The sequence below is a fragment of the Podarcis gaigeae genome (genome assembly GCF_964106915.1).
Source record: "Podarcis gaigeae genome assembly, chromosome: 17".
Classification (NCBI taxonomy): Eukaryota; Metazoa; Chordata; class Lepidosauria; order Squamata; family Lacertidae; genus Podarcis; species Podarcis gaigeae.
Window position 1 is genome coordinate 27,284,852 of NC_139694.1, and position 25,423 is coordinate 27,310,274.

At 45.9% G+C, this 25,423-nt stretch overlaps 1 protein-coding gene across 1 annotated transcript in view; it reads left to right on the forward strand.

Annotated features, from left to right (window-relative positions):
- Positions 1-357: 357 nt before the first annotated feature.
- The window catches only part of DENND4C (DENN domain containing 4C), a 90,882-nt gene continuing 65,816 nt past the window's right edge, over positions 358-25,423 (forward strand). Inside the window, exons 1-2 of the mRNA XM_083718214.1 lie at positions 358-605; positions 21,763-22,086. Coding sequence (XP_083574340.1) covers positions 21,782-22,086 — 305 coding nt within the window. The 5' untranslated portion in view covers positions 358-605; positions 21,763-21,781. The remainder of the gene's footprint in view (positions 606-21,762; positions 22,087-25,423) is intronic.

Below are 25,423 nucleotides of genomic sequence, written 5' to 3' on the forward strand. Positions count from 1 at the left end.
CGGCCAAGGAGAATGATGGCCACTCGCCACTCGCCAAAGGAAACCTTCCCAGTAGGGCAGCCTCTTCTTGCGCACGTTTGCCGGGGCCGCGGGGGGGGGGCGGGATTTCCTGCCGCATTCCGCCCCCCGCCCTCCCCAGCCAGCCGGTAAAAGGTGCGTAACGGGATGGCGAGCGCACAGTGGCCAAGGCGAGCGCCAGAGCGCACAGGGAGCGCAGCCCCGGCGCTTCGACGGCGCGCCCGTGCCCGGGAAAGGCTCCTTCTGCCCCTCGCCCTGAGCGGAGGCGACGTTCGGGCGGCGGAGAGTCCTCCCAGCTGCCGTTAGAGGAGCCAGAGCTCTTCAGCGCCTCCTTGCGAAGCGCCGGCTGCTTAAGGGGCGCCTGCGCTCCCTTTCGCCCTCTTTCCTCCTCCTCCTGGGCGGGCCTCGGATCCGCCTCCAGCCGCTGGCGGGGCCGAAAGGAACATGGTGGCCGCTTCCTCCCTCGCCAGCAACAGCGACGTTTCGGCTTGCTCGTGAGGCGGCGCCGGAGCGAGCCAGGCCGCGAGGGAGTCTCTGCGCCCGAGGCGACGACGGACGGGGAGTCCCGCGTCTGGCCAGCGCCGCCGGTGAGGCGGGGCGAGGAGAGCGCGGGGGGCCGGGTGGGGAGGGCAGGCTGACAGGCGGACGAGAGCTCGGCCGCTTCCCGGGGCGCTTCCCCGGTTAGGAGACCCCCTTAGCTCGCCCTCTAAGAGGCTCGTTTTGGAGAGGGTGGCGGGGGGAGAGAGAGCGCGCGCGCAACCCGGCCAGGGCGAATGCAGAGTCGAGGTCGTGGGGCTGGCTGTTTCGCCCCCCACGCACTTCCCCGGCAGCAGCAGCCCTTTCCCCTCCCCATAGCATTGGGGCAAGTTGGGGGTGAGTGGGAAGGAAGGCTGGAAAGACCAGGAAGGCGAGAGAGAGGGGCGCGCGCACGTGGGAATTGCGCCCGGGCCCGGAGGGGGTCGAGGTGGCCTCTCCAAAGCGAGGGCTGCCCTCTTTTGTATAGGGTTTGGGAAGCGGAGGGCGTCCGGCGGCAGCCCTCCCGATGTGGGGTTGGGAGGGGTGGCGGGGAAAAGAGTCTCGCGCGCTGTTCTACTCGCTCCGCGTTTCCTCCTAGGAATGGCTGTTTCCTCCTCCTCGCCGCGCATGTCCTCACCTGCCCAAGGTGTGCTGGGCGGCGTTCGCTTGCAGGTGGGGATGGGGAGGCAGCAGCTTGTCGCGGGGAAGAAGGCGGCCCCACAGGGCCCCATCCTTTCTTGCTGAGCATCGGGGAAGATGTGCCGCTTGTTGTCCCATCTGCTGCGCATGCAGCGGAAACCGGAAGCCTACACACCTGTGCGCGCCTTGTTGTCATTTTGCTGTCTATAGGACAGCCCCTCCAAGTGCCCCTGTTTTCCAGGGACAGTCCCGGATTTACAGACGCCGTCCCAGTTTCTGGTTTCACTCCAGAATGTTTCCTTAGGACGTCCCTATTTTCACTGGAGAAATGTTGGCGTGTATGGGGTTATGCGACCCCCGGAGCCAAGGAGATAAGTAACCATGAAAAGACATTTGAAGGCAGCCCTGTAGAAGGAGGTTTTTGATGCTTAATGTTTTATTATGTTTTTATATATGTTGGAAGCTGCCCAGAGTGTCTGGAGCAAAAATAATAATAAAAATATTATTATTATTATGGAATAGTATGTCCCTATTTTCATCACCAAAATGTTGGAGGGTATGCTGCGAAGAGTAGCTTGCTTGTTAGGTGGTGGTTTTTACAAGGCAGTTTCTTCTTGAGATCATCAATCATCAGTCTTAAGGAAAGTGGTAGCAAGCTGCTTTCACTGGGCATTGCCATGTTTAGCAATGATATTTCCAACGTGTTTCAGCAATAGTTTCAATTTTTCATTATCGGTGTGAGGAAGCCATTATAACTGAATTGCTGGTGGGGAAAAAATCCTGCTTAGTATTTGCTCCGAATGTTCCCTCTCTGTGTCCCTGCCCCCAACTTTTGGCTTCCTCTGTGCCTGGCAGATGGAGGATTAGTTAGTTGAAAGGGCCCTCTTGGATGCCAGCACAAAGGAGATATATTCTGCAGGTGTTGAGGTAACTTTCTACCTGATCTGCTTTTTCCCTGCCAACTACTCTCTTGAGTTCCTGTGTGATTCGACGTAACTCTAGAAGGAAATTGTGTAAGAAATCCTAAACATTATTTCTCAGGAAAGAGTAGAAATAAGCCAGTTGCTGTGATGTGTCATGATGTCTGTTGCTATGTGAGCTGAGTTCTGTAGTGTTTTGACAAAAAAATAAAAATAAAATGGCAGCAATTCATGAGTAATTATTCAGGCAGTTTTCAGTTTCTGTTTACCTGTGTTTGGGGACCTGGCTACAAGAGCTAATATTATTAAGTGGACTTACCAGTACCTTCCAGCCGTGCTGCTGGTGTTGTGCAATATTCCGGTTCACTTTTTGTGTTTGGTACATAACACTTTTGTGTATGTAACGCTGCTCAGTATGATTCTGGATGTGCTGTTTTGCTGCCTTTATAGGTTGAAAGCAAATAAAGAAATGTGATCCCTAAAGCTTTGAATTGTAAAAACATCTAGAGTTTAGTTCCATGTTTTGGTGCAGACTCTTCTCTAATAAACCAAAGAGATATGTCTTTGCAGCAGTATCTGCTAAAAATAACTGGGCCTTGGGTAGTACAGCATCCTGATTGTGACTAGTTTGCAAACCTAGCAAGCTGGCAAACTAGTTAATAGCACTGTCTGCGTTTGTGAATAAAGAATTCTCAGTCCAAGCTGTTTGCAGTGGTACTTTACTATGCTTTGAACTAGGAATGTCCAACTGGGGTCTAAATCGTGCCCCTGGATCATCTTTATATGGTTCCTGGTGGGCCTTGTCAGATTTTATTAAATGTGCCATATTCCTAGGTGAATATTATTATTGTATACAGTGGTACCTCAGGTTACATACACTTCAGGTTAAGAACTTTGCTTCAGGTTGAGAACAGAAACCGGGCTCCGGCGGCGTGGCAGCAACTGGAGGCCCCATTAGCTAAAGTGGTGCTTCAGGTTAAGAACAGTTTCAGGTTAAGTACGGACCTCCGGAATGAATTAAGTACTTAACCTGAGGTACCACTGTATTTATTAATACCCTGACAGGGACTCAAGGTGGCTTACAGATAAAGTAAGAACAGCTCAGAACTTGGTGCTGATAACACCAAGGTTGCAGGTTCGATCCTTCTATGGGACAGATGCATTTTTCCTGCACTGCAGAAGGTTGGACTAGATGATCCTCAGGGTCCCTTCCAACTCTACAGTTCTATGAAGAGCATAGAAAAAAACCCAATTAAAAAAGAATTAAAGGGACACACATGTGATCTATGTATGATCTACAGACAATCACAACAAAAACGGCACCAGGCCCCTCATTAAAAGCAGTCACTTCCCAAAAGCCTGTTTTTCACCTGTTGGCAGAAGGACAGCTAGGAGGGAGCTGGTCTAGATTCTCTAGGAAGAGAGCTCCAAAGTCTGGGAGCAGCCCCTAAGAAGGCCCCGCTCAGCATCCTGACCAAGCATGCTTGGGAGGGCGGCAGGACTGAGAGAAAGGTCTTCTCCCAAAGACCTCAGAACTCAGGTAGGTTTGTATGAGGGAATACTGTTTATCAGATAGCTTGGACCTAAGCCATATAGGGCTTTATAGGTCACAACCAGCACTTTGAATTGTGCCCGGAAACAGTGCGGGAGCTGCAGCTCTTTGAGCCCGTTGAAGTTTCTGAGCTCTTTTGAAAGGCAGCCCCATGTAGAGTGCATTGCTGTAATCTGGGCAGGATATAACCAAGGCTTCTGGCACTGCGATGCTAACTCTGCTCTCGAACCTTCACATCCATGAGTGGTTTTTCTCTCTCTTTATAGTGTGGCCTTCACTAGCTTTGGGACTCCGACTCTGTCAACCCCCAGGAGCCAGAGGGGCAACCATTTGGCAAAGGAAGCTCCTCTTGTGGCTTTTGTAGGCCCCTGATTTTTCTATTCCCTTTTGCATCCTCTTCGTCTTAAAAATGTTTTTCTTCTAATTACTGTCTTTTATTTTTACCTGCCGTCGCTAAAGCAATGAATTCGGTGACCTCTTTTCTCTGGAGCATCCTTGTTGACCTGCCAGGGTGAGGCCACGGGATGAGGTGGGTGCTGGAAGTCTGCTCCATCTCCCAATGACCAGATTATGTATTACCTGCCTTCCTTCTGCATCCCCAACTCTTCCCCGCTCCCCATGCAGATTTAGAAAAGGCAGTTGAATTTCGGCAAGAAGCTTGTCTGTGTTGTGTCTCTCAGAGAGTTGGCTTGCCCCACCCTAAAGGGAAAAAGGACTCCATTAAAGAAAAAGAGGAAGGGGGTCTTTCCTCCCCATCCTTTCCTCTTTTCACATTCCTCCTAAAGAAATGTGGGGAGGAGCTCCTTTGGCCTTTTTGGCCCTCCTATAGATCTGTCATGGATTCTTTCATTGCTATTCCTGCATTGCATGGGGGTCCCTTTGTGGTTGTTGTTTAGTTGTGTCCCAACTCTTCGTGACCCCATGGATCAGAGCACGCCAGGCCCTTCTGTCTTCCACTGCCTCCCGCAGTTTGGTCAAACTCATGTTTGTAGCTTCAAGAACACTGTCCAACCATCTCATCCTCTGTCGTCCCCTTCTCCTTGTGCCCTCCATCTTTCCCAACATCAGGGTCTTTTCCAGGGAGTCTTCTCTTCTCATGAGGTGGCCAAAGTCTTGGAGCCTCAGCTTCAGGATCTGTCCTTCCAGGGAGCACTCAGGGCTGATTTCCTTCAGAATGGATGGGTTTGATCTTCTTGCAGTCCATGGGACTCTCAAGAGTCTCCTCCAGCACCAGAATTCCAAAGCGTCCCTTACAACTCTGCAATCCTATCGTTCATCTCTTCCAGCTCTAAACACGTGTCCAAATACCAGCAACCCCTTAGACAGAAAAGTTAAGCTAGGTGTGGGAAGCTTCTTATTCTCCTGAAGACCACATTACATCATGGGCGATCTTCAGGGGACCGTATGCCAGGGCTGGGAGTAAAAAGTGGGTGGAATATTGAATTACCTTTGTACAGTAGGCTGAGGGAGTCAGCCCCAGGGAGCACCTTTGAAATCTCTGCAGAGGAGAGAAAAATGCTCCTAAAAATGATGGTTGAGGTTTGTAGAGTGCCCTGCACTGTGCTTTGAAGCCCAGACAATCCACTGATCGTTGTGGCTTTAGAGAGGTTTATAGGTGCTGCAGATCAGTGGCACCTTTAGCTGCCCCATACCTGCCATTGCATGTAAGGCCAGGTGAGCAAAAGGGCTTGGCAGCCCTAATCAGGCCCACAGCGTGGAGATTCTCTCGTCCCCGTTAGCCCAAAACTTTGATAAATTGCTTTAAATAAACTGGATCTTCTGAGAATGCAAACTTTCTTCAATAGGTGCATTGTGGGTTTTGTTTTTCAAATAGTTGGTGTCAGCTGCTCACTCGTGAGTTGCTGTCAAAATAAGAAACCATCGTAGACACATGATAGAAAAATAAACATATGGTTTGACAATATAGTCTAAGTTGGCTGTTACGAAACACTGATTTGAAAACATAAGTAATAAGGGCTGAACGAGATGTGATGACAGTAGGTTTGAGTGTCATGCGTGGCATTTATAACAACAAAAAGTGCGCATGAATTGGGAATGCAGAGAACTTCCTATACCTCCCCTTTCCACGTGCATTAACTCCTTTGAAATAATTTCCAATATCAGAGCTAGAGAGATAAATGTCAGGCATGTGTGTGTGTGTGTGTGTTTTAGTGCTGTTAAAATCAGACATCCCGTTCTGAGAAAACGGGGCAATTCCACGTGTAAAACATACAGAACCTCCACTGTCAAATCCAGTTTAGTTGTAAATTCAGTCTGATAATCATTGTGGTGAAGAACTCCTAAAAACAAAGGACCCAATATTCCTATAACTTGAATATATAGCAAATATATGAGCCAAAACAAAAGCAAAAATCCCTAATCTGTGTGTTCATGGGTAGCTAGGCCAAGAAAACCAAACTACTGTACTTGTTGAAAAGGTAAACTCAAAACAAACATGGCTGAAATGAAATCCAAAGGAATCTTTGTAGCTTTTCCTTGTCTAATCCATTGATCAACTATTTTTCTTTCGCTTTAAAGGTAGCAGTGGTATTTATTGACAAAATAACATGTCGGTTCTGTCCTGCGGAAGAAGGCAGCATTAATCTCTCCCTCCCATTTTTACGGACAACGTATTTGTGGCATATGTGCCACCCCACCGCAGTGCAAAAACCACAAGTATTTTATTTATCTCATTAAATTGTTTTGACCCCAAACAATTTGAGGGGGGTGGGGAAAATGCTGAAAGCAGCTTCCAAACATCTGTAGTAAAAAATAAATAAAAAAGCTGTGTCCTAATGTTTACAGTCTAAAATACATGACAAGGAAGAAGGGATTGGGAAGGAGAAGGGAAAAAACTAGCTCAGGCACCACAACCTAGCAATTCTAAAATACAGACAAACTTTTACTCTTGCAAGATTGAATGTATTGCCGTCAGCTGTACTTGAGGGTTGATTCCAACAGATTCCGTACGAAAAATGCTTCTGTCCCTGTGGAGATGGCAGCACCGAATCGGTGGTGCATACCCTTCTGGCTTGCACTCTTTATAAAGACTTGAGGAATGAGGTTATCACCCCTCTTTTATTGTCCATTCCAGGTCGCCCAGCCACTACCACAGTGCCCTTTCTCTTGGCAGATCAAGATGAGCAGGTGACAGCAAAGGTTGCCAGGTTTTTAGCTGGGGCAATCAGAATAAGATCCACCATTTGACTACTGATTCAGAACCCTAAAATGTATTTTACATTTTATTGACTTTTTATTTCTATTCTTTGTATATCATATTATTGTTTCATTGCTATGGCCGATGGCTGACACCTATAAAGATTCATTCATTCAAGCTCAGGCACCTGTTCTCAAAATAATTCGCTGGGATTGAATGGTTCAAATTGCCTAATGCAATGGCTGCTGCTAGGTGACAGTTTAGGGAGAGCTAAAGAGAGCTGAAAATTAGCAGAAATTATGGGATAGCTCTTCTTCTCTTCCCCTCTGCTTCTGCCTGATGGTAGGAGCATAAGAATCGAGGTGGTTAAGTCCAGTGGTTGTGGACAAATTCCGGCTGTAAATGATTAAGCTGATAAAAATAGGAATATATCCAGCCCTGCGAGATAATATTGTAAGTAATAATAGGAATAAGAAAAAGGCTTGTTGGCAAGTTAGCTTTTAAGCTGAGGAGTGAGAGTAGCTTTGGGATGTTACGTTGTTTGCCAAGTGCCGCTGTTTTGGTCTGTTTGAAGCGGATGTGGATTGTGTAACATTGATATAAGTGAGTAACTCAGTTCATAGTATCATTTTTGGTTCCCTTGCACCAATACGATCGTCCAGAGATCTAGTTTCTTGTTACCGCGTTGTGCTGTTGAGATGGTGAAAGGTAAAGGGACCCCTGACCATTAGGTCCAGTCGTGACTGACTCTGGGGTTGCGGTGCTCATCTCGCTTTATTGGCCGAGGGAGCCGGCGTACAGAAGGTCATGTGGCCAGCATGACTAAGCCGCTTCTGGCGAACCAGAGCAACACACAGAAACACCATTTACCTTCCCGCCGGAGCGGTACCTATTTATCTACTTTGACGTGCTTTCGAACTGCTAGGTTGGCAGGAGCAGGGACTGAGCAATGGGAGCTCAACACGTTGTGGGGATTCGAACCGCCGACCTTCTGATCAGCAAGTCCTAGGCTCTGTGGTTTAACCCACAGCACCTAGCTAACAAATACACCTTTCAGAAAATCTGGTGGCTTGGTACATTAGAGGCTTGGTTTTAAACATTTGTGGAACTGCTACTCGTGTGTCGTAAAGGGATCTTGAACTGTCTAATTTAAGGCTATTGGTAACAAAGGGAGAGAAACCGTTCAGGTCAGTTTTACGACACCTGTGAAACATGGCTCGGCCGAGTTTAATTCTTTGGATTGCCACATCAAGCTCATGGTCTTTCTGTTTCTGTTTTCCACCCTGAAATGAAGACCTGGCCAGTGTACAAATTAAAGCAGCAAAATCATGTGAGTGGGTGAAGACGCCAGGCATGTCTGGATATGAAATGCTTTGGATGTTGCTGAGCCACTTGCCAGTCAGTGGGGAACGCTGGATGAACTATTTGTTTGACTGAATTAAGACAACTTCCTACATTCATGTAATACAGTGGTACCTTGATTCTCAAACTTAATTCGTTTTGGAAATCCGTTCCAAAACCAAGGTGCGCTTTCCTATAGAAAGTCATGCAAACCAGCATGACTGTTCTGGACTTTTCATGACCATAGAATTGTAGTGTTGAAAGGGAATACAATTGCTTCTAGCAATTTCAGATCTAATGCTGTCAGAGGGCTCACTCAGAGCCCTCTTGCGCTAGTGGTGGCGAGAAGAGACAAGACAGAACAGCTTGTCAAATGCCCTGGCTGAAGAGCACATCACGTCCAGAGCAGGCAAGAACATATTGTGAAACTGAAAGTTCATCCATGACCAACGTGGAAGGTGACTGCTCAAAAGCTTTTGAACCCCAGTTGTTTTTACTGGACACCAATTTCAACTCCCCCCATGCATAGATAAATGGTGGCTCAGATCTTCACTGCAAGGAAATCTAAACCTCCCTGTTAGGAACACAGGGATAACAAAACTGACTTGAAAATGTCCTGTTGGCCATATTTTCTGGGAACCAGATTTTACTATAAGATCAGTATTGCACCGATGGGTTTTATATGAGCTTGACCACCCCACAATAGCACTGGTTTCATTGTCCTTGCTGCTAGTGGTGTTGATAGGTTTTAATCTAGTCACAGAATTGTTGACTTGTAAGGGATCCTGAGGATCTTCCAGTTCAGGGTTTCCCAAACTTGAGTCCCCAGCTGTTTTCGGACCGCTAGGTAGGGATGGTGGGAGTTGAAGTCCAAAAACAGCCAAGTTTGAGAAATGCTGATCTATTGTGACCCACTTCAAAGCAGGAATATGCAGCTGTCTCTTATGGGGATCAAACCTGCAACCTTGGCGTTATCAGCACCACACTCTAACCAACTGACCTATCCGGGGTCATGTTGAAGTATATATTCTTGTTTTATTTGGCCCCTATCTATAGGATGAGGACACGGGTGGCGCTGTGGGTTAAACCACAGAGCCTAGGACTTGCCGATCAGAAGGTCGGCGGTTCGAATCCCCGCGATGGGATGAGCTCCCGTTGCTTGGTCCCTGCTCCTGCCCACCTAGCAGTTTGAAAGCAGATCAAAGTGCAAGTAGATAAATAGGAACCGCTCCAGCAGGAAGGTAAACGGCGTTTCTGTGCGCTGCTCTGGTTCGCCCGAAGCAGCTTAGTCATGCTGGCCACATGACCCGGAAGCTGTACGCTGGCTCCCTCGGCCAATAAAGTGAGATGAGCACCGCAACCCCAGTGTTGGTCACGACTGGACCTAATGGTCAGGGGTCCCTTTACCTTTACCTTATCTGTAGGATGGGATAATACAGAAACTGAAATCTGCTTTCCCCCGACCCCCTACTCAGATCTCTCTTTACCTGCCTTTTTGCTCCCTTTTCTTGCTCATCTCAGACCAAACTATCGGCTCCCTGGCTGTTTGATCTTGCTGTTTTCTTGCCATTTGGCTCTTTGCTACAGACAGGAAACCAGGCTTTTCAGTCTTCTGGCTGGTGAACATCTTATGTAACCTGTTAAGACTATGATTTCTGCAAAATCTGTTCCTTGCATATGTACAGACACACCAGAAATGCTGCGAGATTTTCTTTTATGCCTCGCCCAGTAATTCCCAAACAACGTATGTGCCGTGGGAAAACTGCTACCGGGCAGCAAGGAATCAATACTTTTGTGAGCCAGAAAAAGAAGAAGAAGAAGAAGAGGAGGAGTAGGAGTTTGGATTCGATATCCCGCCTTTCACTCCCTTTAAGGAGTCTCAAAGCAGCTAACATTCTCCTTTCCCTTCCTCCCCCACAACAAACACTCTGTGAGGTGAGTGGGGCTAAGAGACTTCAAAGAAGTGTGACTGGCCCAAAGTCACCCAGCAGCTGCATGTGGAGGAGCAGAGACGCGAGACGCGAACCCGGTTCCCCAGATTACGAGACTACCGCTCTTAACCACTACACCACACTGGCTCTCAGCACCTATCCACAGGAGAAGCTGAGTTCTGGGCACTGGCCTGTTTATCCTCTGCTGAGTCTTCAATAGTACAGTGGTACCTCTGCTTGCAAACCGTTCTGGAGGCCCGTTCGCAAGATGAAAAGAACGCAACCCGCGTCTGCGCGTCTGTGCATATGCAGGTTGCGATTTGCCACTTCTGCGCATGCGTGTGACGTCATTTTGCTTGTCTGCGCATGCGCAAGCGGTGATACCCGGAAGTAACCCTTTCTGGTGCTTCTGGGTCGCCGCAGGACGTAACCTGAAAAAAGTAACATGAAGCAAACATAACATGAGGTATGACTGTACAGTTATCATGATTTTATTTGTTTTTTTCAAGTGAAAAGCTTTCCATTAATAGTAGACTGTAGAAGGAAAACAGGTGACTGCATTGGAGAAACAGGTTGTTCACAGCAGAACAAATGCTTGGTTGGAGGAAATTGTGAGCAGCTTAGAGGCAAACGAAACACATGTCAGGTCTGGCAGGTAGTAGGGCTGGGCGATATATCACCAGCTAAACATCACAATATACTGATGTACAGTGGAACCTTGATTCTCAAACGGCTTAGTTAACAAATCGGCTCCCAAACGCCGAAAACCCAGAAGTAAGGGTTCTGATTTTCTAACGCTTTTCGGAAGCCAAACATCTGATGCGGCTGTCGGCTATTGTTTCCGGAGCGCCTGCACCAATCGGAAGCTGCGCCTTGGTTTTCGAACGTTTCGGGAGTCGAATTGACTTCCGGAAAGGATTAATTTCGAGAAACCAAGGTACCACTGTATACTGATATATCACAATGTCTGAAATCAGGAGGGAGCTATGTGGAGGCTGGCTTCTGCATCGGACAAACACACAAACACACACATCATGATTTGTGATGTATTATTGCCAGGTCAGAAATGATGAAGCCGATATCACGATATGCACTTGAAACTGGTTTTGGGTGATATATTGCCCACCCAAAAAGGTGTCATTCTCTCTGTTCTTCTGTATCTTGTAGTTCAGACTTTCTTAGTGTTTCATAGTAACTGTAGCCCTTCAATTTTGAGATATTACTTGGACTGCTCTGTAAACCAGATTTTAATATCCATGTTATAAAATGGTCCAGTTGTAATGCTAGAGTTTTCATATTGGAATATCTGATAAATGGAATGGCTCATCAGAGATGTAATAATGCATATAAATGTCTGAGGTATACAGATTCTAGTCATTTTTCGCAGCTAACAGTGAATTTAAAGTTAACTTCCCACTTTTTTCTAGTTTTTGGTTATGACCTTTTTTAAAAAAAGGGGGGTCAATGTTCTTTGCTATATAACTGTTACTGACTCAAAAATGACAAACGTCTCTACTGTTGAAGGCATTTTAATTATTCAGTACCTAAATATTATTCTTGAAAATAAATAAAAATATCCAAAATGGGGAGAGGGACATGTTAATGTTGTCTCCACAGCTGCTTTTAAGACATCTGTATTTCTTATTGTAGAATGCCGTCCTTACTTCCCTTCCAATGATTCATGTTTCAGTTTTGAATTCACCGGCATATCTTCTGCATATTGAAGATATCTTTGCTGTTAAACAGAGTGTTTATCATGGAAACGGTCAAAAGCATATGATGTGAATGACTTTCCCTCCATCTGGAGGTTGATAAGGCTCCGCTAACACACAGAAGAAAACGGTGTCAGAATGATTTGCAATTGCGTCTTGATGTTACTTCCATAAAGAAGAAAATACTGTAGCTTTTCTGCATTCCTATGGCTTTTACATTGTAGGGTTCGGAGTTTGTTTGGTGTGTGGGTTGTTTTTGTGTGTTTGCACGTCGTGTTCTAGTACAGTGGTACCTCAGGTTACATACGCTTCAGGTTACATATGCTTCAGGTTACAGACTCCAGAAATAGTATCTCGGGTTAAGAACTTTGCTTCAGGATGAGAACAGAAATCGTGCTCCGGTGGTACGGCCGCAGCAGGAGGCCCTATTAGCTAAAGTGGTGCTTCAGGTTAAGAACAGTTTCAGGTTAAGAACGGACCTCCGGAACGAATTAAGTACTTAACCCGAGGTACCACTGTACTCATCTTCAGTTTTAGAAACTCAGATATATAAGCTAGGTGCCAAATGGCTCTTTAAACCAAGGTTACAGTTGCGGAAATGGAATGTCTAGTTGCCATTTTGGCGCAAGACTGCTCCGTTGTCTTATTTTTCAAATGATGGACTGACTTGGATTGATTCTCAGTTAGACATCCGGCTAGTTCAGAGGACAACCTTGAGCTAGGTTAAGAGCTCTGAGAACTTAAAAGAAGAAAAGTCACTCAATTCAGGGACAGTTCACATATATATTGGCCTAATCCAACTTCTTTTTTGTAATGGTGACCATTTGTAGCGATAATATTCTTCACAACTTTGAGCAGGGCATCGGGGTGGGATAAGTGACGACTCTTGCATTCGTACGGAGCCCCCAGTCATCTCACGGTTTATTGTCCCGTACACCACTAATCATCTGCCACCAACCAGGTCCACCCTGGTAAAATCACTTCAGTCTCAGTCAGCTTCTCAATTAATAAAGAAGAGTGTATTTTATTTCAGACACAAACAAAACTCTTACGGCATTCCGAACATTGTTGCTCTTTACTTTCTTAGTCTTATTTTTCCCTCTCTATCTCTTCTACCTCCCCACACTCAAGAACCCACTGCCCTAACTGTCTCTCTATTACCAACTCCTTTCCCAACCAGCCAACCCACTAAAACCAACCAACTACCCACCAACAACTCCCATCAAACTCCTCCCCCCAAACTCCTCCCCGGACTGGTTTTATAGTCCCACTGACTCCACCCCCCTGGGTCCTGACTGTGCAACCTGTTTAACTATTTCCCCTCCAGCACTCTCTCATATATGTTAACGTCACAACGACAAGCGACAACAATTAACTATAACGTTGTTTTCAACTCAGACTGCTCAGACTGGTTTTGGTTCCTGAAATTTGTTCTGATTGTGCAGATAAAATATAACAGAATTATACAGGGTAGGGTATTAAGTGTGTGAAAACAGTCAAGATCCAGGGATCGCCAGGCAGGCACCTGCAGATGGTCGAGACGTCAGGCTCCATCCTGGTGTCCAGGCATCTTCTCTTGGTCACAGTGGCTGATAGCCAGGTGCAAAATGCACTTAGCACCTGGCTAATTTCGAACACTGCTCATCTTGCTTCACAAGTATATCAAGTTTGATGACTTTAAATGGGAACAATAGTGTTTGCGCACTCCTACTCGCAAACAGCAAATGGTTTGCTCAACATAACATCGTTTTGAAACACACTAGTAATAGTGAGGGTAGGAAAGGCTTGGCATTGTAAGATTTCTTTTGCCGTGGTTGTGAACAGCCCAGCAAAATGGGAAAGGCTTGCTGCAAACCATTGATCTTTTCTGTGCAGGAGTCTAATATGCAGAAATAAGCCTGGTAACTTGTTAGTTTTCCTCCTCCTGGCTTGGGAATAGAATGTGTAACAGAAAAATAACCACCCACGTGGTTTAAATGTACTGCCTGGTTCAATGGAGTTGAAAATGTACTATTGCTAGATGGGGGAAATGGTTCAAATAGGTTTTGACTTTGGAGATTACCTTTAGCTGACTATAGGTAAAAAGGGAAAGGTAAAGGACCCCTGGACGGTTAAGTCCAGTCAAAGGTGACTATGAGGTTGCGGCGCTCATCTTGCTTTCAGGCCGAGGGAGCCGGCGTTTGACCACAGACAGCTTTCTGGGTCATGTGGCCAGCAGGACTAAACTGCTTCTGGCACAATGGGACACCATGACGGAAACCAGAGCGCATGGAAACGCCGTTTACTTTCCTGCTGCCTATTTATCTACTCTAGCTGGTATGCTTTCAAACTGATAGGCTGGCAGAAGCAATGGGAGCTCACCCTGTCGTGCAAATTCGAACTGCCAATCTTCCAGTCGACAAGCCCCAAAGGCTCAGTGGTTTAGACCACAGCGCCACCCATATCCCTTTTAGCTGATTATATCAGCTATTGTATACCATCTTTCAGAAAATATTTTAATTTGAAAGCTGGCTAATATATCAAATGGAAACTGCATTTTAGGACTGCTTGGGGGTGTGGATTCTGAGTCCTGGAAGCTGCATACAGCTGTCGTGGCTACGTATATTGTGGCATGATGCGAGGCTGACATGCTAGAGAGATGAATGCTTGCTGGCATTTTTCTTTGCACTGATTTTTTCCCCTTTTCCTTTTTTTGCTTTGCTTGAAGATTTTGATGTGATGATTCAGTGGAAACCAACCTGACTCACGTTATAAACTTTTCATAAACATGAGACTATCATCAAGTAAAAATGAAACTGGTTCCCATAACTGCCATTTGTGGATTGGGGGGGGGGGGAGAAGTAAATTTGGGAGGTGCGGTTCAAAGAACTAAAAAAATACACATTTTTACATTTGGGAATTCTCACTATGGACACAAGCAAGTTTGATTTCCATTCTCCCATCTTGCTTTACTCCTTACGGTCTTGCACCCAAATTCCAAAGGTCTAAGTCATTTTTATTCTCCTTGAATTTTATCTGTGAGATTATAAATCTATTAATAAGTGTGGGTGGGTGGGTGGGTGCACCCTTCATGCGCAGGTGTTTTGATTGACTTAGAAACCATTCCTTATGTCTACTCAGAGGTAAGTCCCACTGTATTAAATGGGTCTTACACTCAGGCAAGCAGCTATGGAACTGCAACCTCAGCTTCAAAAATGTGGTGTATTGGCTTACAGAAATGTAAAGTAATGGATCGGGTGTTTTGAATTGTTGTGCTTCACTTTTGTAAACTTCTCTGAGTTGTTGCTTTTAACTGAAGAGTACTAGAGATTTATACTAAATAATAGTAAGTTCTGTAGACCTTGTTTTGAGGGTTTTTTTCCTAGGAAAGAAAAACATTTTAGAAAGAATGTGTCACTCTGCACGTGTAGCAGTTTTTGTGGCTCTTGGCGTTCCTAGCCTGCTTTTTGCCTGCTATAGTTGCACAGTGACATTCCAAACTTACTTATTTGTCACCCTATGATCTGAAATAGTTAAGTGGTTTAAAACAGGCTTCCTCAACCTCAGCCCTTCAGATGTTTTTGGCCTACAACTCCCATGATCCCTAGAGAGCAGGACCTGTGGTCAGGGATGATGGGAATTGTCGTCTCAAAACATCTGGAGGGTCAAGGTTGAGGAAGCCTGGTTTAAAACAATTTAAAAGCCCATATAAAACATTTGACTACAACTACAATCCAACAAAACAGACAAACTGGAATAAAGAATTTAAAGAGTATGGCATAAATGCCATAATCTTCATGTGGTCTCTGTTGGGCCCGTGCAAATAGTGAAACATGCCTGGCACCTGGGGAATTTGATATAGTTGCCCCATAGCAGAAGTACTCTAGGAAGGCAGGGTTGTATAATGGTTAGAGTGTCAGACTAGCACCTGGGAGATCAGGATTCTAATCCTCACTCTGCCTAATAATAATAATAACAATAACAATAATAATAATTTATTTATACCCCGCCCATCTGGCTGGGTTTCCCCAGCCACTCTGGGCAGCTTCCACAAAGACCAAAAATACACTAAGATGTCACACACTATAAACTTCCCTGAACAGGGCTGCCTTCAAATGACTTCTGAATGTCAGGTAGTTGTTTATTTCTTTGACATCTGATGGGAGGGCATTCCACAGGGCAGGCGCCACTACCAAGAAGGCCCTGTGCCTGGTTCCCTGTAGCTTTGCTTCTCTCAGCGAGGGAACCGCCAGAAGGCCCTCAGAGCTGGACCTCAGTGTCTGGGCTGAACGATGGGGGTGGAGACACTCCTTCGGGTATTTTTGAATAACGTGAAGCTCCTTGACATCTGACGGGAGGCGGGTGTCACCACTGAGAAGGCCCTCTGCCTGGTTCCCTGTAGCTTTGCTTCTCGGAATGAGCCAGAAGGCCCTCGGCACTGGACCTCAGCCCAATGGGTGACCTTGCAGTCAATCACAGCCTCTTCGCCGACCTCACTGGGTTGCTGTAGGGATTAACTGAGGAAGGGGGCGAACCACGTCTTACTTGGAGAAAAAAGCTGCTTTAATGGATGCAAGTGATTTGGGGAGGAAGTCAACCTTGTGCGCTTCCAAGCGTTGCGTCAGGGCAAGGATTTCAGATTGCTGGATGGAATGACCCCTCCTCCCCCCTGTACACACTGCTCAGGGGGTCTCCCAGCTTCAGGGCCAATTTTGTAGGGTGTGGGATGTGCCTGGGGGGGGGGGGAGGGAGGTATCTCATATGATGTCAGCAGAAGACATTGCTGGTTACTACAAACATCTAGTTAAATGCCATGGGGGGGGGGGGGATGAACAGTTAACACTGCATCTTACTAATTGGCAGAAACCGTCAATTATAGACGACATATTTAGCCGTTTTTCTTCAGTAATTAAGATCCAAGATCCCTTTCCTGGAGGGCCCTATAATTTGTGGTTGTTTTTACCAAAGCTTTGTATTAGGGCATAAAACCTCACTAACAACGCTTTAGGTTTCCCTTTTCTCAATTTCCGCCACATTGTTAATTTCCTAAGGATGCATGTGAGACTGCCATTTTTCTACCCAGGAAGTGTTGTATTTGTAAATATTGGAACTGCAGGGAAGGATAATTCGTAGATCTGTCTCAGGTGTCTCCCCTTTGTTGCCCTTTTCTATTGGAACGTTTTGGTTGCAATAGAGGTTAGATCATTTAATGAAAAAGCCGGAAAGGAACTTACTTTTTTAAAAATGCTGACTTATAAAGTCTTCGTGCCAAGATTTTCTGCTGAAACCTGTCTGACGAGTCAGTGGGGTTTGCGTACAGCACAGTCTATGGGGAAGATGAATTAAAAACCAAAAAACCTGATTGAGGTGAATCATCACACATTAAATTTAAGAAGTGATAATTCACCTCTGTCAAGTTTGCAATTAAAAAGTAAATGCTAATTGTGGTTCTTGTTAGGATATTTACCAGCTGTTCCGACGAATACTCGGTGTAGTCACTTTTCCCATTTCCTAGGGATAATATCGCCCTTTCCTTTAATTTCCGCTTGACACTGTGGAATCAGATACGTTCCATTTGACAGCTGTGAAAGTCATTGTTAGCTGTGAAAGTCGGTGTTACGAACATTTAGCAAGTAGTGAAATAGGATACTGCTGGTGTAAGTTGGAATTAATTTTTAAAATAAACCATTTCTTGTGTTACTGTGGCCTTTCCTATGGCTCCTCTATATTGAAGGAAGATTTTGTTTGTTTGTTATATATGTGTTTTCCTGATAACATCCTCTAAAATAAACATTTTGGTGAATTAGTCCACTTATGTTAATAACTATTACTGTTATCTTATTCTTATTGTAACTTCCTCAGACTAAATTTGCTTCTGCTCTGCTGTGAGGCTACACAGATATTGTCATACCTTGGCTCCCGAACGCCTCGGGAGTCGAACATTTTGGCTTCCTGCAGCCAATCAGAATCCGCGCTTTGGAAGCTGAACGTTTCGGAAGTCGAAGAAACTTCCGGAACAGATTCTGTTCGACTTCCGAGGTATGACTGTATCCCCCCCCCAAAAAAATACCCATTACAAAGTATCCTTTTGTTATATACTGAGACAAAACAGCTACTTAGTCTAAAAGAGAACAAGATCAGGAGGAAGACAAGGAAAGGAGAAACCTAAAGAAAGAGAAACTGAGAGAAGAAGAAAAGAAAGGGGGAAAAATAAAGAAAAGGAAGAAATAAAATAAAATAAAAGGACTTCCTGTTCTCTGTCCTGTAGCTACATATGATATTCATTCCTTAAGATCCAACCATTCTGTCTTCTATAAACCAGTATTTTGTCAATCTTCAAATCCAGATATTACAAGTTGATTTTCTCTCTCACGCAGAAAGCGCATAAGAAATTTCCAGTCGTTAATAAATGTCAACTCTGTTCCCATGTTATGGAGCAAGAGGGTAAAGTTAGGGAGGGAAAGAATCAGACCCTTTTGCCATGAGGGTAGAGAAGGAGGATTGTATCATTTCTTGAAGAATTTCCATATTGTCTGGAGTCTGCTTCTCTAGACAAGTCCAACCAGTTGCTTAATGCTAGCAGTTTTGTTGCATACTGAATTATGATAACTTGAAATATTTGGAAGCCAAGTTCTGTGGCGTAATTAAGAACATAATGCCAATTGTTAAAAATGTGTCTCTTATAGGATTTAAGGAATGTGCAGTAATGGATATTTCCAAATACTTTCTCTTTCTCTTTCTTTTTGTCATACACACACACACACACACACACACACACACACAGTGCTCACGTTGGTAGGGCGACTTGGAAGCAGCCTGTTGAGTTTGTTTTGCTTTCACTAGGAAGAGGTAATTAAGTGTAATTTAATAAGAAGCTATTATGTTTCTAAATTAATGTAAATCAAGTGTTAACCTATTTCCAGATTACAAAAGTTAGAGCAAGTGTTATCTTAATAGGAAGTGATAGAAGAGAAGATGTCTACGTGGTGTAGAAATACCCTGGAACAAACATTTTGAGAATTATTTGTATATGAGAAAGCAGCCTTGGTTTTGCATGCTATTCTGTTGCAGAGAAAGATAACGTTAATGGAATCCTCATTTGTATTTGCTGTGAATGGACATCTTGGCCGTGTTTGGAGCCATCCCGGTTCTTAGAATGTGCATTTGCTACCTCGTCGTAACTTCGCTCATCAGTTGAGGAAAGGACTGGTAGGATTGGGGTGAAACTATACTTTAAGCTCAGTGCTGGAGCAGAGAAATACTGCTGTTTTGGTTAAAATTAGAATATATATAAAAATAAAGTTAAGGGACCCCTGGACGGTTAAGTGCAGTCGAATTCAACTATGGGGTTGCGGCGCTCATCTTGCTTTCAGACCAAGGGAGCCAGCGTTTGTCCACAGACAGCTTTCCGGGTCATGCGGCCAGCAGGACTAAACCGCTTCTGGCGCAACGGGACACCGTGACGGAAACCAAGCGCATGGAAACACTGTTTACCTTCCCACAGCATCAGTACCTATTTATGTACTTGCGCTGGTGTGCTTTTGAACTGCTAGGTTGACAGGAGCTGGAACAGAGCAATGGGAGCTCACCCCGTCGCACGGGTTCGAACTGCCAACCTTTCTATCGGCAACCCCAAGAGGCTCAGGGGTTTAGACCACAGCTCCACCCGTGTCCCTATTGCTGATCTATAGACTGGGTTGTCACTAGCTTGCTTTCAAACTGTTAGGTTTGGGTGGCGCTGTGGTCTAAACCACTGAACCTCTTGGGCTTGCTGATTGGAAGGTTGGCAGTTTGAATCCGTACGACAGGGTGAGCTCCCATTGCTTTGTCCAAGCTTTTGTGCATATATATATATATGAATGATATTAAACATGTTAGTGGTTATTGATGCTTTTGAATTATGGTGCTGGATTGCTGGATGAGACTTTTGAGAGTCCCATGGACTTCAAGAAGATCAAACAGATCCATTCTGAAGGAAATCAGCCCTGAGTGCTCACTGAAAGGACAGATCCTGAAGCTGAGGCTCCAAGACTTTGGCCACCTCACAAGAGGAGAAGACTCCCTGGAAAAGACCCTGATGTTGGGAAAGATGGAGGGCACAAGGAGAAGGGGGTGACAGAGGACGAGATGGTTGGACAGTGTTCTCAAAGTTATGAACATGAGTTTGACCAAACTGTGGGAGGCAGTGGAAGACAGGAGTGCCTGGCGTGCTCTGGTCCATGGGGTCACGAAGAATTGGACATGACTAAAGGACAACAGTTATTGAAGGACAATTCTACACAATTTGAAGCTGGAGTGGCTTGTTTGTTATAATCTGATGAATGTTTGTTCCCATTTGTAGGCCTCTTTTTCTCTATGGTACTTGCCCATTTAGTTATGATATATCTATAAATATTGGAACCGCAGTTGCATGAATCTTCCTTATCTGTGTGCCCTGTTCACTGAGAGGTTTGTTTGTGTGTAAATAAAATACCTTACACACACATACACACGCATATGTTTCAGTTACACATAGAGGAGTCAACTGGGGAGCATTCCATAGAAGGGCCTGGGCTGTGGCTTTGTGTGAAAGAAGAATGATGTCTTTTCTATCAAGAATTTAGGAGCATTAACTGCTAAGGGAAATATTTCCTGTTAAGCAGGAACAGACTTGCCCCCTGCTGCCGCCCAAATACAGTGGTGCCTCGCTAGACGAAAAGAATTTGTTCCGCGATTCTCTTCGTCTAGCGGTTTTTTTGTCTTGCGAAGCAAGCCCATTGGCAGCTTAGCGGATTAGCGCTACAGCTGTCAAGCGGCTTCCAGCGATCAGCTGTTAAGCGGCTTATCAGCGGAACAGCTGATAAGCGGCTTAGCGGCTTAAGAAAAGGGCGAAAAAAACCCGCGGGGGGGTGCAAGATTTTTTTCGTCTTGCGAAGCAACCCCATAGGGGAATTCGTTTTGCGAAGCGCCTACAAAACGGAAAACCCTTTCGTCTAGCGGGTTTTTCGTCTTGCGAGGCGTTCGTCTTGCGGGGCACCACTGTAACCCTTGGTATGTCTGTTGAGGCCACCTGAGCAGAAGTAGAAAGACCTGAATGGGTGCTCTTTCACGCCTTCAGAAGAAAGGGGTGCTAAAAATAAGGCAGGGAAATGTTTTAATTATCTCTTGCTAGATGTTGGCACGATGCTTGATGGGTTAATTCTACCAGTGCTTTGAACCTATTGGAGTTTTTGGTGAATAAATTGAACCTACTGGAGTTTTTGATGAATAAATTGAGAGAAGAGTTGCTGCTTTTGATGTCACACTGGAGCCAGTGTGGTTAAGAGTGGTGGACTCGTAATCTGGTGAACTGGGTTCGCTTCCCCGCTCCTCCACATGCAGCTGCTGGGTGACCTTGGGCCAGTCACACTTCTCTGAAGTCTCTCAGCCCCACTCACCTCACAGAGTGTTTGTTGTGGGGGGGGAGGGAAAGGAGAATGTTAGCCGCTTTGAGACTCCTTTAGGTAGTGATAAAACGGGATATCAAATCCAAACTCTTGTTCTTCTTCACAAAACTTGACAGTCAGTTGTATGTTTGAATGTGGGAGGGAATCTTCAGTTTTATAACATGCTGAGTCTTTGGTGTCCCCTGGTTGTAGTGTTTTGAAAGAGAGCAATAAGCCAGTGACAACCCAGTCTGTATATCAGGAATAGGGACACGGGTGGTGCTCTACTCATGTAAAAACACCCTGATTCCCGGACTGTCCGCGAGCTGGATTGAGAAGACGATTGGGCCGGATCCGGCCCCCGGGCCTTAGTTTGCCAACTCATGCTCTAGGTTCTTTTGGGATGGTGAACACGCCTTAAGGGTTGATTCATGTAATAAACGACTCTCCTGTTATTCTCTTACCTATGCAATTAGAAGAGACCTACCATCTTCATTCAGAATCATGTGTGCCTGGAATAATTATCACATTTTTGTTGTGTTTTTGTTTTTAAAAAGATGGTTCTTAACCTGATTTCCATTCATCTTTTGCAGGAATTCCTCCAGCACAAATATGATAGAGGATAAAGGCCCAAGAGTGGTGGACTATTTCGTAGTGGCTGGACTCACAGATACGTCGACGCTTCTGGACCAAGAAGTAAATCGCTCTGAAACAAAGTCGGTTGGCCCCAAAGCTCCCATCACAGATCTTGCTATCATCATCAAGTCAGCGGGAGAAACCGTTCCCGAGGGATACACCTGTGTCGAAGCAACCCCCACAGCACTTCAGGCCAACCTGAACTATGGGAGTCTCAAAAGTCCGGAGCTCTTTCTGTGTTACAAGAGAAGCAGGGACAAGCCGCCTCTTACGGACATCGGGTGAGCAGTATTGCGGTGAAAACATAAAATAATAATAATATTTTTTTATTTTATTTTTTAAAGAATTTTTATTAAAGTTTCAACAAATTTTATCATAACAAAACAAAACAACACAATAACAGACAAAAAACAGTATAAAACATAAAAAACAAAAATAAATATATAAATTCAAATATTAATTTCTTGTAGCTTACTTTCCCGACTTCCTCACACCTCCGCTTTCTGTATTCCAATTTCTAATTTATTTTCAGCAAATCCTTCCTCTGTTTTGACTAATTTTAATATCGCTTCTTTTCTTTTAAATTAACCATTACCGCTACTAACCACTTACCTTCTAATCCCCCATCATTTTAACATTGATTAATTTTGCTATATTTCTTTACTTATTACTCATAAAACATCTTTGCATATTCCTTTCAACTATGTCACTAATGCCGCACTATCTTTATATCCGGCATCACATTTAACATTCAGATAGTTTGCAATGTTTTTGCAGATCATAAAATAATAATAATAATTTATTATTTGTACCCCGCCCAACTGGCTGGGTTTCCCCAGCCACTCTGGGCGGCTTCCACAAAGACAAAAAATACACTAAGATGTCATTAAAAACTTCCCTGAACAGGACTGCCTTCAGATGTCTTCTGAATGTCAAGTACAGTGGTGCCCCGCAAGACGAATGCCTCGCAAGACGAAAAACCCGCAAGACGAAAGGGTTTTCCGTTTTTTGAGGCACTTCGCAAGACGAATTTCCCTATGGGCTTGCTTCGCAAGAAGAAAGCCCATAGGGAAATCTCCGGGGACCTCTTTTAAATGCTGGCGGTGGGGAGCAGAGCCTTTCCCCCCCCTCCGGCCTTCAGAAGAGGTCCAGGAAGGCCGGCGGGGGCCGAAAGGCTTTGCTCCCCACCGCCAGCATTTTAAAAGCAGTCTGGGATAGCAGGGAAGCGCTTCCCGCTATCCTGGACGGCTTTTGAAGGCAGGCGGGGGGAGCAAAGACTTTTGCTCCCCCGCCGGCCTTCAGAAGAGGTCCAGGACCTCTTCTGAAGGCTGGCGGGGGGTGAAAGTCTTTGCTCCCCCCTGCCTGCCTTCCCGGGAGAGCGGAGAAACGCAGCGTGTTTCTCCGCTGTCCCGGACAGCTTTTGAAGGCAGGCAGAGGGGAGCAAAGACTTTCGCCCCCCGCCCGCATTCAGAAGAGGTCCAGGACCTCTTCTGAAGGCTGGCGGGGGGTGAAAGTCCTTGCTCCCCCCTGCCTGCCTTCCCGGGAGAGCGGAGAAACGCAGCGTGTTTCTCCTCTGTCCCGGACTGCTTTTGAAGGGGGGGGAGCAAATACTTTCCGCTCTCCCGGGAAGGCAGGCACGGGGGAGCAAAGACTTTCGCCCCCCGCCAGCCTTCAGAAGAGGTCCTGGACAAAGGTCTTTGTCCCCCCTGCCTGCCTTCCCGGGGGCTTTTAAGAGCGGACAGCTTTTGAAGGCAGGCGGAGGGGAGCAAAGACTTTCGCCCCCCGCCAGCCTTCAGAAGAGGTCCAGGACCTCTTCTGAAGGCTGGCGGGGGGCAAAAGTCTTTGTCCCCCCTTCCTGCCTTCCCGGGGGCTTTTAAATCGCCCCGGGACAGCGGAGAAGTCCTCCGCTGTCCCGGGGCGATTTTTAAATGCTGGCGGGCGGCAGCGAAACCTTCGCTGCCGCCCGCCAGCATTTTAAAATGCTGTCCCGGGGTTTTTTAAAATGCTGGGGGTGGGAAGAAAAGCCCTTGTCCCCCCCCCTCAGCCTTCAGAAGAGGTCGGGGGACAGACTGTCCCGGACCTGGTCTGAAGGCGGTTTCCATAGGAACGCATTAATTGATTTTTAATGCATTCCTATGGGAAACCGTGCTTCGCAAGACGAAAAACTCGCAAGACGAAAAAACTTGCGGAACGAATTAATTTCGTCTTGCGAGGCACCACTGTAGATGTTTTTCCCTTTGACATCTGCTGGGAGGGTGTTCCACAGGGCGGGCGCCACCACTGAGAAGGCCCTCTGCCTGGTTCCCTGTAGCTTTGCCTCTCGCAATGAGGGAACCACCAGAAGGCCCTCGGCGGTGGACCTCGGTGTCTGGGCAGAATGATGGGGTGGAAACACTCCTTCAGGTATCCTGGGCTGAGGCTGTTTAGGGCTTTAAAGGTCAACACCAACACTTTGAATTGTGCTCGGAAACGTACACTCGGAAAAGGACCTGTTAGTTGTTGAGCTGCATCAGTGTGGGAGATAAAATTGTGGTTTTGCTTTTTAAAAATAAAATAAAAAAGACCTTCAGGATTGGAACTCTTGACAGTCTGTCCTATCCAAAACTGTATGTGTTTGAAAGAATGCAAGTGCAGTCATACCTTGGATCCCGGACACCTTGGTACTCGGACGTTTTGGCTCCTGAACGCCCCAAACCCGGAAGTGAGTGTTTGCGAACATTTCTTGGAACCCAAACGTCCGATGGGGCTTCTGCGGCTTCTGATTGGCTGCAGGAGGCCAATCAGAATCTGCACTTTGGTGATGTTGTGTGTTAGGTCATGATGTGTGCTAGGGCTGGGTGATATACCGTATTTTGCTCTCTATAAGATGCACTTTTCCCCTCCTAAAAAGTAAGGGGAAATGTGTCTGCGTCTTGTGCAGCAAATGCAGGCAGGAGGCTCTGTCAGCGCTCCCTTTAAAGAGCCGTGTGGAGCGTGTGCACAGCTCTTGGGGGCTTTTCTTAAGGAGGGAGAAGGGCTGCCCTTCCCCCACCTCCCAGAAAAGCGTGGCTCTTGCGGGAGGAAAGCCAGTGGGCTTGCTTTCACTGAACCCAGAAGGGCAAGAGGGATCGGTGTACACCTATCCCTCTTGCTCTCCTGGCTTCAGGGATAGCCCCGCAAAGCCTCCTGAGCAAAGATGGAGAAGCACTCCCTCTTACCTCAGGATGCTTTGCGTTCCTTTCTTATTTCTTGTTTTCCTCCCCTCAAAACTAGGTGCGTCCAATAGAGCACAAAATACGGTATCATCCAAATCCTGGTGTGAAATCCATATTGTGATATCAGTTCCATCTTTCTTTTGCCTTGCAATATATAGCAAATCATAATGTGATTTTTGCATAGCGCGCGCACACACGCACACACAAAATGTGAGGAAAACCATGAAGCCATCTCTCAATTCCTGCAGCCGCCATTAACTCTGCCAGCTTAGCTCTCTGGGCAGCGAATCACAAAAACAGGTGCAGGCAAAATTACGATGTTTAGCCAGTGATCTATCACTATGTTTAAAGCCACATATCACCCATCTCTAGTTTCTACAATGCTCTTCGCAAAAACGTCTTCACGGAAAAGCAACAGTCAGTG